Here is a 13,609-nt window from a genome sequence, read left to right on the forward strand (position 1 = left end):
TACAGAGAGGCTGCTCTGGGTACGTGAAAAACTAGAGTAACGACAACTCAGCTACTGAAGTTATTGGCCTTACTTACTTTTGGCAAGAAAGGAGATAAGCTAGAAGAAAATTTGCAAATCACAGTGGTAAACTATGTCTGCCTAGTTGTGGTCTACGTTCTACCTCTATCAGTCTTGGTGAAGCCGCACTCACACACCTGATTTCACCAGTGAACCAGAACCAGCATCTCACTACAGAATTTTCCACTTTCAGAGACAACGCATGTATCCGCTTGCATACTCACATCCAAATAACACCTGTACAGCAAACACCCTTTGGGTTAGGCAATTTTCATCATTATTACCCGTATTAAAAGCATACGCAAATGACGACAACAGTCCAAAGAATAGGTTTGTTGAAGTGCAAGTGAAATTACGGTACCTCGAGCACAGACAAGCCCTTGTGGCCAACCAGACTCCGTTACAGCAGATTTCATTCTAACAATCATAAAAGCAAGTCCGATTGACAAAGGCTTATCTACATTCAGACTCCTAGTAGTTTCAAATTCATTGCAGGTGAACGCTGACTTTTAGGCGGGCATGGCTAAAAATATATAGAAGTTGATAAATTATGCAGTAAATAGACAACCAATGCATCTGAACACTATTTCTTAACAGCATCATTTATTTGGAAGCAAAAATAGAAATTATGGACAATCACACAAAAACTACTTCCATAACGATCTCCTAATGCACCTCCGATCTTGAAACTCTCCCATAATCTATCGCTCCTTGGGCTCAGATACTTGAGATAGATATCCAGAGACTATCACAAATGAAACAGTTTAGAGCACTGCTATGCAACCAGCTCCCTCCAAGACACTTCCATTCAGCCTCCAAGTAATTCTGATCTTTCTAAAATACTTGCACATGCCTTGATGTTAATTTCCAGAGGCTGCCATGAAACTCCTGCCAAACTATCCTGCATCTGGAGAGCAACTCAACTGGTTTTTAGAGGTGCAGCTGTTTAGAAATTGCTTTAAAATACAATCCTAGTACGAATACTGATATTCTCAGTTTTGTCCTGCCTGTTCAATTAATTAATGCTAATTTCTATACTGAACTTGCTTATACATGAAGACTTAACCTCATCCATTTAATTTTCTAAGGCAAATACAGTCTAAGAGAGCTGGGCAATAGCAATTTCCTTCAGCGAAGAATACTGGCTGCTTTACTATCAATAAGCTAGCCTAAGTTAGCTAGACCCCTCCACCATCAACACTGGGAAATAACTGTTCCTGAAAAGATTTTCAGCAATGACTTGCTTCAATAAATAATTTAAGAAGGTTTCTGTGGTAGCCTAGACCAGTGAATAAAGTTTTCACTACTAATATATTTTAGTCCTTTCTAAAAAAAAAACAAAAAACAAATAACCTACACACACCAAAAAACCAAACCCCTCCACACACAACAAAACAAAAAACCCTAAAAATTCTGTAACAGCTCAGAGAAACCACTGCCTAAAAACATTTTCAGCAATAGTTAGCTTCTTAAGTAGCCCAGAATTAGTTGCACTACGAACAAATACTGGAGCTCTGCCTTTCAAAGGAGGCTTACAGAGACAGGCATTAAACTTCTATTGCATCTGAACTCAACACGGGTCTACAACTTCTCCAGGTGTCTTTGAAAATCCCACCTTAGAGCTCTCTAGGGACGAAAGTAGGAGAGGGAGATCATAGCAAAGGGAAAGAAGGACAATGACAGTGGAATAAGAAGGTGATAAGAGATCAATGACAAAAAGTAGGAAAATAAAGAAGAGAATTTATCCTACCAGAGACAGCACCTCTTGTCACTCATGACAAGAAACATTGCCTCCCAAAAAGAATCTGGCATCAGGAAATGGCAGAAGTGGTGGGGGAAGACCAAATCTGACCTGAGGTAAGGAAAAAAAAAAACAACAACAAAAACAAAAAAACCCGGGAGTTACGATCTAGATTTTTCAAGGTTTTCTAGATTTTTTTTTTCCCCAGTAGCTTCATCTGACTTCTGCAGGATGTTTTCAGAAAAAATTCTGAAAATTTAAAAATAATGATTTTCTTCCGCCGCATTTTGTCAGTGATGACAGCAGGGTGATCAAAACCAAAAGTGAAGCAGGATCAACTGTACTTTAATCGAAGTGTGAAATTAGATGTGAATACTGGAATGCTACTCACAACTTCCAACAGGATAAAAAGTTTGCAATAATGTACTTGCAGCTATAAACGTCATTGCACTGGAGCACTGGATCATTAATTCCTAGCTTTAGAAGACTTTAAGTAACTTCTGGCAAGTCAAACTCTCTACCCAACACTCCACATGCAAAAGGGAGGAAATATCACTGTCTCCTCTGTCCAGATTTCCTGTTCAATTGTAATACAAAAATTAAAAACAAAAATTACTCGGGTCTCCAACTGAAGAAGGAAGCACTTTTAGCGAACCTCTCTTATAAGTTCCAAATTAAGCAATTGGTATAGAAATAGAACAATCAGAATGGAAAGAATTCAGGCATTCATGAAATTCACTGCAGGGTCACAAATGGGCAGTAATAACTGCAGCGCTGATATTAAGATAAATTAACACAATGAGCTTTAAAAATTACTTAAATATTTTAACATAAAAAATAAAAAAAAATCCCAGGAAACAAGTTCAGCTTTCTCCTAGCAGGCATTCACTGTACATTCTCAGAACAAACCTGGAAAAATACATCTTTTTCCACATACTTTGAAGATTCCGTTAAGTTCTATCGATGCTTAAAAATGAGCTCCAAACTTCAACCAAGGACCTCGAGTGCAGGAAGTCAACGATCACCTCTACTTACCAATTGAAACATAATTCTAAGAGGTATGGATGAAGAGCACTTCTGTGAGCAGCGATAACTATTGTAAAAATGTCTTGAGCTTTACCACGACATCCAACAATTTTAACTCGGGAAGAGTTCTCACTCATCATCTCAGCAAATATGTATGACCTAAGCCAAATAAAGCCTTTTAGAACAGCTCAAAAACAAAACTTTCATTTACACATACCGTAAATCAGTGAAACTACTAAGCATGTCTCTGCACTCTGCATTGGATTCAAAACGGTCTTTCTTCATTGGGTCAAAGTTAATGGTTATAATGCTAGGCAGAGATAATACAGATGCGGATAACAGTAAGGAATTCATATACAAGAAACACAGGAATAAATACAAGCTGGACATTCGGCTGATGCTTCAGCCAAACACATGGGGACCAAACAGGACGTACTGTCTAAAAGACACCTTCTAGTCTGAAATAGTTAAAAGACCTGAAGTTTGAAGTTAAAGATACAATCCAAACATTTAATTATTTGTTCTGCATACTAGGTGGCCTCAACAACTTTAAGTGAAAAAATAATTCACAATCTAATTACATACTGTGTGAAAAAGCACTTGCGTTCATGGGTTTTAATCATCACCTTGAATTCATTTAATATTATCATTTTGTGTATTATGAAATAGGGATTATAGACACTCTTACATAGTCATTCTCTTTTTTTTTTTTTGCATCCTTCTCTGTATCAGCCTTTCTAAGGTAAGTGTCTTCCCAGTTTCTATCCCTGCAATAGTTTCTCCTCACACCACAAGTACCGAGTCACTAACACTACCCTCTTGGAATTTCCTCAAATAATGCGGTCGAGCTGCCTACAGTGTCTTATAACGCTGCTGTATGAGTAGCGGACAGTGCTGCCAATAGTTACGTTTGTTTCCTCTTCTCATTATGACTTAATTTTCACAACTTCTAACTACCAAATTTGCCCATCTAGTCAAAATCCTCTAAAGTCAAAAGCGTTTTTTTTTTTTTTTTTAACTATATGACTTTAGCCCAAATGGTTCCCACAGTTTTGCTCGTGTAAAGATAGACACATCTTAGTATCAATCCACGATCCATTCTATTAAAAGACCACCTTATCCAGTGCACTGAGGTAAACTGTGTTCAGTAAACAGATACTCAATATTTGTTTTATCCACAGTGTTCAGTGTGAGCCTTTATTTACCATATACTTTTCAAAATTTGCACTGATTATAGATATTCTCTTGCCCTTCTCTGTCAGAATGTCCACAGAATTTCAGTGCAGCATAAATATTAATGAGTTAACTTTCACAACACTTCTAAGCAGTATTTTCCTTGAAACAGATCCTTGAAACAGATGGAAACCCAGATGTGAAAAGATTAAAACTGGAAGTCCACTGTGTCCAGGTGCCCAATCTGAGATGCTGAAGATGCATTTTTCAGAGTATTTAATTTTCTGCAACTAGGTATATTTTCAAAGCTCATCAGTCAGGTACTACAGCTGCAGCTGTGCATGCTCAGATCCAAGCACCCTAAATCGGGCCTTCAAAAAATAAAGAGCGCACAGCTAGCAGCCACCTGTGAACTCCTGCCCAAGTGATTTGCCTGGCATTTCACATGAACTCTGTCCAAGAGGTAGGGTTCGATCCAACTTCCCAGAACAAAATTCTGCCGTCAACACCTCAACCATCCTTTCTTTAATACCTTACCTGCTCATTCACCGTAAATTTCCAAAACCAGAGCACAAACGCACAAACAACAGCCTCCTACACACCTAAATGAGGCAGAGGTAGTATGGAGCAGTAAGATGCAGCTGTGTAATGACACAGTGCACAGTGCTCAGAGGCGGCTGAATTAGTGAATTTTGGCACATCCCAACTCCTGTGGGCTTAACTGAGCGCTGCTGTTCAAATCTGCTGTTCTTTCAAATGGGTTCCTGAACACGGTCACACTTTTTATACCAATCAGTGTGAAAACTATTCAATTTTTATATTTCTTGAGAGTAACTGGAACAACAACAACAACACCACAGATGCAGCTATGAACAGCGATACCCATATCCCTTCCTCAAATGATACCAGTAACGTAAGTATCCACACGTATTTCAAAAGTCCTTTTTTCTTTTTATTTAAGTGAATTTTATTTATCCTGTACTGCTCATGCAACTTGCTTGGCTCTCTCTCAAACTTCCTCCGATTCCCTTCCAGATACCATTACCTCAAGTAGAAGCATTTGCAAATAAGAATTATTTCATCATCATTTCCCTTCCTCTTCCCCACCAAATGACATTAAAAATATTACAGTTCTGTACCTGTTCTCCCACTTAAGGTATTCAACTATCAGCTTTTCACCTCTGACTATTTATATCTAATTGTTGACTCTCGAACAGCGTTTGATCCATGACATTACTTCTCATCACAGATCTGAACGAAGAAACGGTCTCTCTTTACTCTCTTATTTTTGGAGGACTCCCTTAGACTTCACCGACTCTAAAGGACAGTGCTGCATTAGCTGGAAACGCACAGCCGACTTCCTAAACCATCAGAGCCAGAAACCTTTTTTTTAAATGAAAATCCAAATTCTTCAATACCAATAAGTATACTGCCAAGTAAAACGTCACTGTGTCCGGCTCATTTTATTACTAAAAGTCGATTAAGTTTCTTACTGAAAGAAAACAACAGCTTAATAATAAAGCAAATTACTGCGTTCCAGTACTTCCAAGTACACTTGCAACTATTTAGGTTTAACATTAAAATTTTCCCGCCATGAGCATAGCTCTCACCAAACAAATTACAATACTAATTCATTTTTTCAGGTACTGCACTACACTTCTGATTACAGGCCTTAATGCGTTCTCACAGAGTAAGACTAACAACGCTATGAAATACTTTGACAAACACAGTGGGAAAATGCTTTGTCAGAGCCAAATATTTGTGCAAATTCAAAAACATACTGTATTATGTTAGGCGTACCACTACCAGCCCGCTCTTGATTTCTTTTCTGCAAATCACATGATAGACGCAGCAACATAAGATCAAATTTGTAATTATGCTGTACTGAGGAATAACAAATTTCGTATTTGGAGAAACTGTTTGCAAAGGTGAAAAACACATCAGAAAGCACCAAGTTATAACTGGTCTCACATCCACACATCTTCATTATTAAATGCAATACTTTACCAACACAGCGACTTCAGTACTTTGTGTGAAAAACATGTAGTTTTACTATCTGAATTAAGAACTTTACCTGCAAAAAGACATTAATTCTAATTTAGTGGTAATGCTGTAATTGACACTAAATAAATACGAAAAGTTACATATCAGCTGCTGCCAGTGTGATTTGGCTTATCTGAAATTGACAGTATCCTTCTGCAGCTCAAGTATGACATAGCTCCGGTATAACTGGGAAGGGTGGAAATCACCCTAGTTTTTAATCGCATCAGTAAAGTTCTTACAGATGAAGCTTTAAGTTATATATCATGACCACATTGAAAATGTAATCAGCCCAGACTCCCAATTTCTTCATGCAATAGCTAGAAGAATGGAGCTAACATTACTCTGCCATTAGTTGTTTTCAAACGGGTAGTAAGTGTTTGACCGTAACGCTAAGATTCCTTTAACTTCAAAGAGCAATTCTTGCGGATTTTTTATGATGTATTTATTTACTCTTCCATTACTAACAAGTATTTGACTTTAAAAACTGTACACAAGAAATACATTTATACAAAAAATAAAAGCAGCACTGAGGTTCAAGCTTCACCGAACCCAAGGAGATTGAAGCCAGCAGGAAACATTTCGGGAATTCCACGGGGTCCTGAGAATCACTGTTCTCAATTCCTAGCTTGGCTAATATGGCCCATTTGCAACTTAGAACCTAACTCAGAACTTCTAGAAGTCCAAAGGATTAACTGCAGGAGCTCTGCTGATACGAAATGCTGACAAATAGACGCTCTAAAACTAACTTGTATTTCTGCTAGCTTTTTAAAATTTGAACACTATGTCTCCGAATGAAAATAAGACTCAAACTATGGAATTTAGGGAGGGAGGGAGGAAAGGAAGAAGGGAAGGAAAGAAGAAAGCAAAGAACAGTGTAGAAGACAGAACCAGGACGCGCAGGCCACTTGGCCACTGGGAATACTTATTAATTGCTGGACATAGGAAAGTGGAACCAGAGCCTTGCACGACTAGTAATGCTGCAGCAGTCACCTCTTTTCTATCAATTTTATATAATAACATTGCGTAACTTTCAAAAAACTTAGTTTCACAAGAACAGGGCAAAGAGAGTCTTCTAATGATATTCATGAAAGCTATGATTCTCTGTTATTCTGCTGTCCTGGGTACTGTCCACTGCCATACAAAAGAGTCATTGCCACATGCACATCCACAGAAAGCAAAATTACAATAAGCAGATTACCATCCAGAGTACAAAAATTCACCTGCCTGCTTCTTGTAGGCTGCCAAACATTATACCATCACATACTCTTAAAGAGCGAGGCTAATCTAGAGAAACACACCGTATCGCTCCTGTGAAGCGAACAACATGAAATATAAGACCCGGGGAGGACCTCATATTGCATTCTAGAGGATTAAAGACAGGAAATAGCTATTCTCTTAATACCAAGTCACACAACAAAAATGGCTCTAAAAAATTAGAAATACGCAGTGACGGGGAAAGGTGGATAAACACTAATGATTACTCTTGGCAGTATTACCAGCAAAGCCTCTGAAACACTGAATGAACATTTCAAGAGAGCGCAACAGTAATGAATTTTAGTTGTGCCCATTTTCCTGAAGTGGGGAAAAATAGGAGCCCAGGGTTCACCTGTGAAACAACAGCACAGAAGAAAGGCTGGTTGTGACTAGACTTTGTTTCAAATGAGAGTGAGAGAGACTTTTTTCTTTTCTTAAAAACAACCTATTGTTTATTATAGTTGTTACAGACCAAAGAAAACGGTCAAGAAACCCAAACCCGTCCCAACAGTCAAAAAATACAAACCTCCAACAAGCACTTTATGCCCTACTTAAAGTTCCAAGACTTTGGAATTCCGAGTTGTACCGCACTTGGCTTTCCAAAGACATCCCTCCCCATCGTAAAATGAGCCCACTGTTCTATATCCTGTCAGGAACAGTCCAATAAACCTTATTTATAACTAGGAGAACCAGTCACTTTGAAGAGAGCACACGTCAAAGACATCACTTATAAAATAAGACGAAGCCCGAGTTTTCCCTATGCCATACTGTGTTCCAAAACGGCTTCTCTCAACCAGGTCATATTGGATGAGAAATTGTCAGCTATGGATAACACTACGTGCACTTGAAAAAATAACTACTTTCTTGTGACTATTTCAGGGTTAAGGATTTCCACCTTTCTAATGAAATTAAATCTGTAATCCAGGCTGGAAAAACAGCCCTCTGATAGCAAGATAAGTTATTGGCCTTATTGGCCGCTACTCCCCTAACTACTTTAAAGTTAAGACTCAAATAAACAAGAGTAACTTAGAAACTGTAGATCAAACTATACATTTTTATAAAAACTCATCATATAAAACAACAGCTGTACTTTTTAACGTCCTAGTGTTCTCAGGGTTTCATTTATGCATGGACACACACACACTCTTGAGATGTCCAAATTCATAATGCGAAGTTACCAAAACCCACACTCACAAAGCGCTTATCAGGAAAGAGAGGCAATTATTTCAATTCTTCAAACTAAGCGTGGCTAAAAAGAACAAACACCGATGTTTCCGCTTTAGAAAAACAACAGTAAGCCTGGTTTTGTTGAAGTCACTCACTCCTCCTGATCTTCAGCAAATATCCAAGCACGGGAAGGTAATTTTCCGCACTGCAAACAGAACCTAAAATCCACTAGAAAAACTCATGATAGCCTCTATCAGAAACACCCTTACGGGCAAACCTGTTTTCAGAATTTCTCTCCCTTAAACAAAAAGCTACCGCGGGACTGCAATATCTTTTCACCAGATATCACAGCCTTTTAGAACAACCACCCACGGACTTACCACCAAACACCTAGAGAACAAACCACGTCATTACCACTTCTGTAATTTTAACTAGTGCCACTTAATAAGTTTGTATCCCAATATATACTTTAAATAGAATATTAAGGATAGACGCATCAGAGCGGTGACTTACAAAGTGCGTTCTCCAGCACAACCGCTAACAAACACTTTGTGACTGACCCTCACTTTACTCCTTACTATTAGCGTTTGCATCATTATTAGTACACCAATCCAGCCGTTTCCACCTTCACCCTCTTAGGGAAAATATAAATTTCATCAGAAAAAAAAAAAAAAAAACAGAAAGACCCTTACTAATAAAAAACTCCACAGAAAAGACCCCTACTCCATTTTAACTTTTAAAAAGTGTTGGTGGATTAATGCAAGGTAATTATCTGCTAAAGAAGCACGTGTACTTGCATGAACTAACAATCGGCAAAACACAGCGCCTGCACAGTGAAGATCCATCAGATGTACTGTAGTCCAGCACCAACCTACCAACTAGGAGCCAGCGTTATTACCCACAAATATTGAATTCTGCTATTGCATTTCTGTGAAAACATTTCAAGGTAAGATAAAGATGTCTCCGTTCCTTTTAAAAGATGATTCTACATCTCAGGGAGAATCAAAACCATCAACGGAGACAGGTGCCGAATTCAGTTCCTAACATGGAAGGAAATCACCCTTTCCGGTGACAAACTGGAGTTCCTACAGAATAATTTGTACTAGTGTAAATACCCCACCTCGCAGCAATAAGGGAAGAAAAATACAAGCCATTTTCTCCCCTGCTATCACGCCCCTACCTTCTCTCCACACCAATTCCTTTCTGCCTTTCAGCTTTCTCGGCGTCCAGCACTTCCCGACCGACTCTCAACTATGCACTTAACTCACCCACAGCAAGAAACACAGAGGAACCAGGGCAAGCCCCTTTGTACGACGACCTCCCTTTAACGCCACGAAAGGCGCTGCCGCCGCCCCCCTCCCCAACACTCCTCTCCCCCGCAACAACGCGGAGCCGAAGAACAAGGCACAGCCGGGCACAGCCCCCCACCCGCCCGAAGCCACCCAAGGGCGAGCGGCACCTCAGCCAGACCACACGGCCTGGCGTAAACACACGCCTGGGCGCCCTTCCCCGCCCCGCCGCCCTCGGCCTCCATCACCGCCCCCCCTCCCCACCCCGGCCCGGACCCCCCCCCCTCCGCCGCCGCCGGGGGACGGGGGGAGGGCACGGGGGTCCTCCCGGGCCGCCCCTCCGCGCACCTCGGCAGGCCCCACACCTCCTCCCGCCCGCCCGCCCGCCGCCCCGGGCCGGGCCGGGCCTACCGGGGGCCGGGGCTCCCCGCACGCCCGCCGGCCCCACCTCCTCGGCGGGCTACGGGCAGGCGAGAAGCCGAGCGGTTCTCCCGCCGCCATCCGCGCCCGGCCCGACGCGGCCGCAGGCCCCGGCCCCGCAGGAGGAGGAGGAGGAAGAGGAGGCGGCGGCCAGGCCCGCCTCAGGCCGCGGGCCTGGCCGCGCCGCGCCGCACGGCGAGCCGGGCCGTCACGGCCGCGGCCGCCTCCCCTCCTATGACACTGCAGAGCGGGGCCCGGCCGCCGCCCTCGGCCCCGCCGGGGCCTCCTTCCGCCGCCGGTTCCGCGGGCCCCGCTCCCGGCGGCGGCGGCGCCATGATGATCCGCCTCAGAGGGCGCCGCGCCAGGCCCTAACGCCGGGCCGGGCCCCCCGCCGCCGCCGCGGCCTGGCGCCCCCCGCGCCGCTCACCTTCATGTCGGGACATCCTACTTCAGCCCAGGCCCGTCCCGGGGCTCCCGCGGGCTGCTCGGGCGCCGCTCCGGCCTGGCCCCCCGCCGCCGCCGCCGCCGCCGCCGCCGCTGCGCGCACGGAGCCCCGGTGCGAGAGGACGGGGGGGGGGGCGGCCGCGGGGGCTGCGGAGGGGGTGAAAACACAGGAGGCGGTGAGGAGCCGGCCCCGGGCTCCCCCCTCCCTCGCTTCGCTCCCTCCCTCGCTCGCTCGCTCTGCCTGCGGGGGGCGGATCCGGCGGCAGCGGCTTCCCGGGCGCCGTGACACGGTGACTCTGGGCCCCGCCGGCTCTTGGCGCCGCCTCCCTGCCCGCCCGCCCGCCCGCTGCCGCAGCCACGGCGGCGGCGGGGCTGCCCGCCTGCCGCTCCGCCGCGCTGAGCACTCCCAGCCCCTTCCTCCTTCCCTCCTCCTCCTCCTCCTCCCACCCCGGCCGCGCTCAGGGAGGAAGAGGAAATACTCCGCCGGGCGCCGCCCAGCCCCGGTGCTCCGCGGGGCGGCGGCGCTCCCGCACGGCTTGCTGGGGCCGACCGGGCCCCTCCGGCCGCGGCCGGGCTCCCCTCAGAGGCCGCAACATGGCGGCCGCCCCCCCCCCCCCCGCTTCAGGCACCCCAACATGGCGGCGGGTGCCGGGTCCCCCTGAGGGACGGGCGGGCTCCCCTCAGGGGCCCCAAAATGGCGGCGGCCAGTGGGGCGCGCTCCCCTCAGGGGGCCCAACATGGCGGCGGCGGCGGCCCGGCCCGGCCCGGCGGGGGTCGTTGCGTTTGTTTTGGTTAACGGCCTTTTCGTTTTCAGGTCCGGCGTCTCGGGGAGCCCAGGCAGCGAGGGCGGGGAGCGGCGGCGAAGGAGCGGTCAAGGTAACGGGCCCGCCGGCCCGGTGGGGCTGGGGGGGAAGTGCTGCTTAGCTTTTATTAAACATAATAGTAATAATTCCCCCCCCCCCCAAAAAAAAAAAAAAAAGGATTGCAAATGCCACTGCACATACTCCAAACAGATTTTTTTCCAAACAGATTTTTTTCCGGTTGCTTGTTGGTGCACGTTCTGCCAGTTTTTGGTTGCAGTCTGCTGTGGACCCCAGGCTGGGTTTTTTTTCTCCCGTTCTTTTCTTTTTGTCGTGCCTGCTGGGTATTTCTTCCCGAAATGTCCTCCAGTCGCTCTCTACCTCATTTAAGGATTCCCCCCCTCCCCCTCCAACTGCTCTATGTCATCCAAGTCTGGACAAGGGTCTCGGTTTCTCCACACAAGGAGAGCTTGCGTGCTTTTTTTGTCCTGTGATGAACACCGCTCGCTACTGAGATTAGCGAAAACCCTGTGACGTGGCTGTGTGCCTTCCTGGTTCGTGTACAGGTGGAGTACATCACATGCCTTGCCGCTATGCCTTCCCTACTAGGGTTTTCTGTCCTTTTCCCACCTTTCATCCTGACTTGCGCAGTCTCCCTCACCTTCCTCATCCACACTACTTCCATCTGAGTAACAATTTTCATTTTCCCTTGCTTCTATGGTTTCATTTCCTGCGCTGCTCCTGAACTGCTTCTCTTTTTTTGATCTCCACCAGTCCAGTCCTCCGTATTCTGCACCATCTTCCCTATTTTCCTTTTGCTCATCGAAAGCTTTGGGTCCCTCTCCCTCCTTGCCCTCTTCTCCCAAGTTATCATTCCATGCATGGCTTTACAGCCCTTCCTCGCTGTCCCTGCTACACTCAACATTATGCCACAGCCCCCATACTTGTCCTAGTCCTGCAGTTTGTGTACATTAAAGTCACTGAAGTACCTCCTCCTCAGTCTGTTTGAAAGGCCCTGAGGACCCACAGGCCAGAGGGGCGCAAGCACCAAGTGCAAAGAACAGCAAGACTTAGCAATAATCCTTGAGAGGAGGAAGTGTCAAGCATATTCCTTGCACCACTTCCTATGCCAGTCATGCCTCTATATTATGCCCTTGCTTCTCCCTGCTCCCCTATATGTGGATGGTTCTTTCCCCCATGCTTTGACTGGCCTCCTTCACTTCCGTCTTTTCCTTATGCAGTTGAAATCTCTTAACTGCAAAACCTAGTGAGAGGATAATCTAGGTCTATCTGAAAAAAAGGTGGGCATTTTCCTTAGTGGCAGCTGTACTCCTGCACAGAGAAACTGTAGGAGAAATTGTGGGCCAGTTGGACTGACAGCGGTGGAAGATCTAGCGAGCGCCTAAAAAGTTTGCGACAAACGTATCGTCATTAAGAAGAAGCAAAAGAGAAATCTACAGTTATCGTAACACTTACTGTACAACCGTGAAAGTAGTAGCTCCAAGGTAGTGCTGGTGGCGAAGCCGTGCTTTTGTCAGGTAGCATTTCACAGCAACAGTGCACAGAGTGGGGCATTGGGTCACATGGTGTTTCCTGTTACTGCTTTCCTACCAGAGTTTTAAAGGCAAATGGCAGCTGTCTCACCTAGATGCGAAATACCGTCAGGTGTTCTTGGCTGATGCTACCCTTCAGTCCCTAAACGAGCTCTGGAGCAAACTGTCTTGCACGCTGCTAACTCAGTGGCCAGCAACATCTTGCCTCTGTGCAAGACTGTAGTTCCGTCTGTGCATAACTTTGCCTTACTCTGAGCACTACACTGCTGATGTTTTGGCCTGTGCTTTGTTTCATGCAAACCCTGAGAGACGGGGCTCCTGCAGGAGCTCTTTTCCTCGTAAGATAGAGGCTGCAGCCCTGGCATTTCACTGGGACCCAGAAGATCTGAATTCAGTTTCTGGTCATGCAAGACCTTGGGCTAATCATCTCATCTCTCTCTGCTCCTGTTGTTAAATGGGTTTAATAACCTTTCCTGCCTCTGTAAGTGTTATTCATATGGCTCTCCCTTGGGCTCTAGTCCAGCGTATGCTGGTGAGCGCAGCCCCCCAGAACATGGTTTCTCTGAGACCTGTTCCTGGTTGCTGAGACAGCCAGGCAGAATTCTGTAGCCTCTCCTCCACCTCTATAGGTTTGAGTCC

General features: G+C 45.4%; 1 protein-coding gene across 1 annotated transcript in view; it reads right to left on the reverse strand.

Moving 5' to 3' along the window:
- Nucleotides 1–11,118, reverse strand: part of LOC104152281 (E3 ubiquitin-protein ligase KCMF1) — a gene marked incomplete at its 5' end in the record, with an annotated part of 49,729 nt that extends 38,611 nt beyond the window's left edge. Inside the window, 2 exon segments of the mRNA XM_068927861.1 lie at nt 10,601–10,842; nt 10,844–11,118. Of these exon segments, the coding sequence (XP_068783962.1) occupies nt 10,601–10,842; nt 10,844–11,118 (517 nt within the window).
- Nucleotides 11,119–13,609: the final 2,491 nt, after the last annotated feature.

The sequence above is a fragment of the Struthio camelus genome, chromosome Z, assembly GCF_040807025.1.
Source record: "Struthio camelus isolate bStrCam1 chromosome Z, bStrCam1.hap1, whole genome shotgun sequence".
Taxonomy (NCBI): domain Eukaryota; kingdom Metazoa; phylum Chordata; class Aves; order Struthioniformes; family Struthionidae; genus Struthio; species Struthio camelus.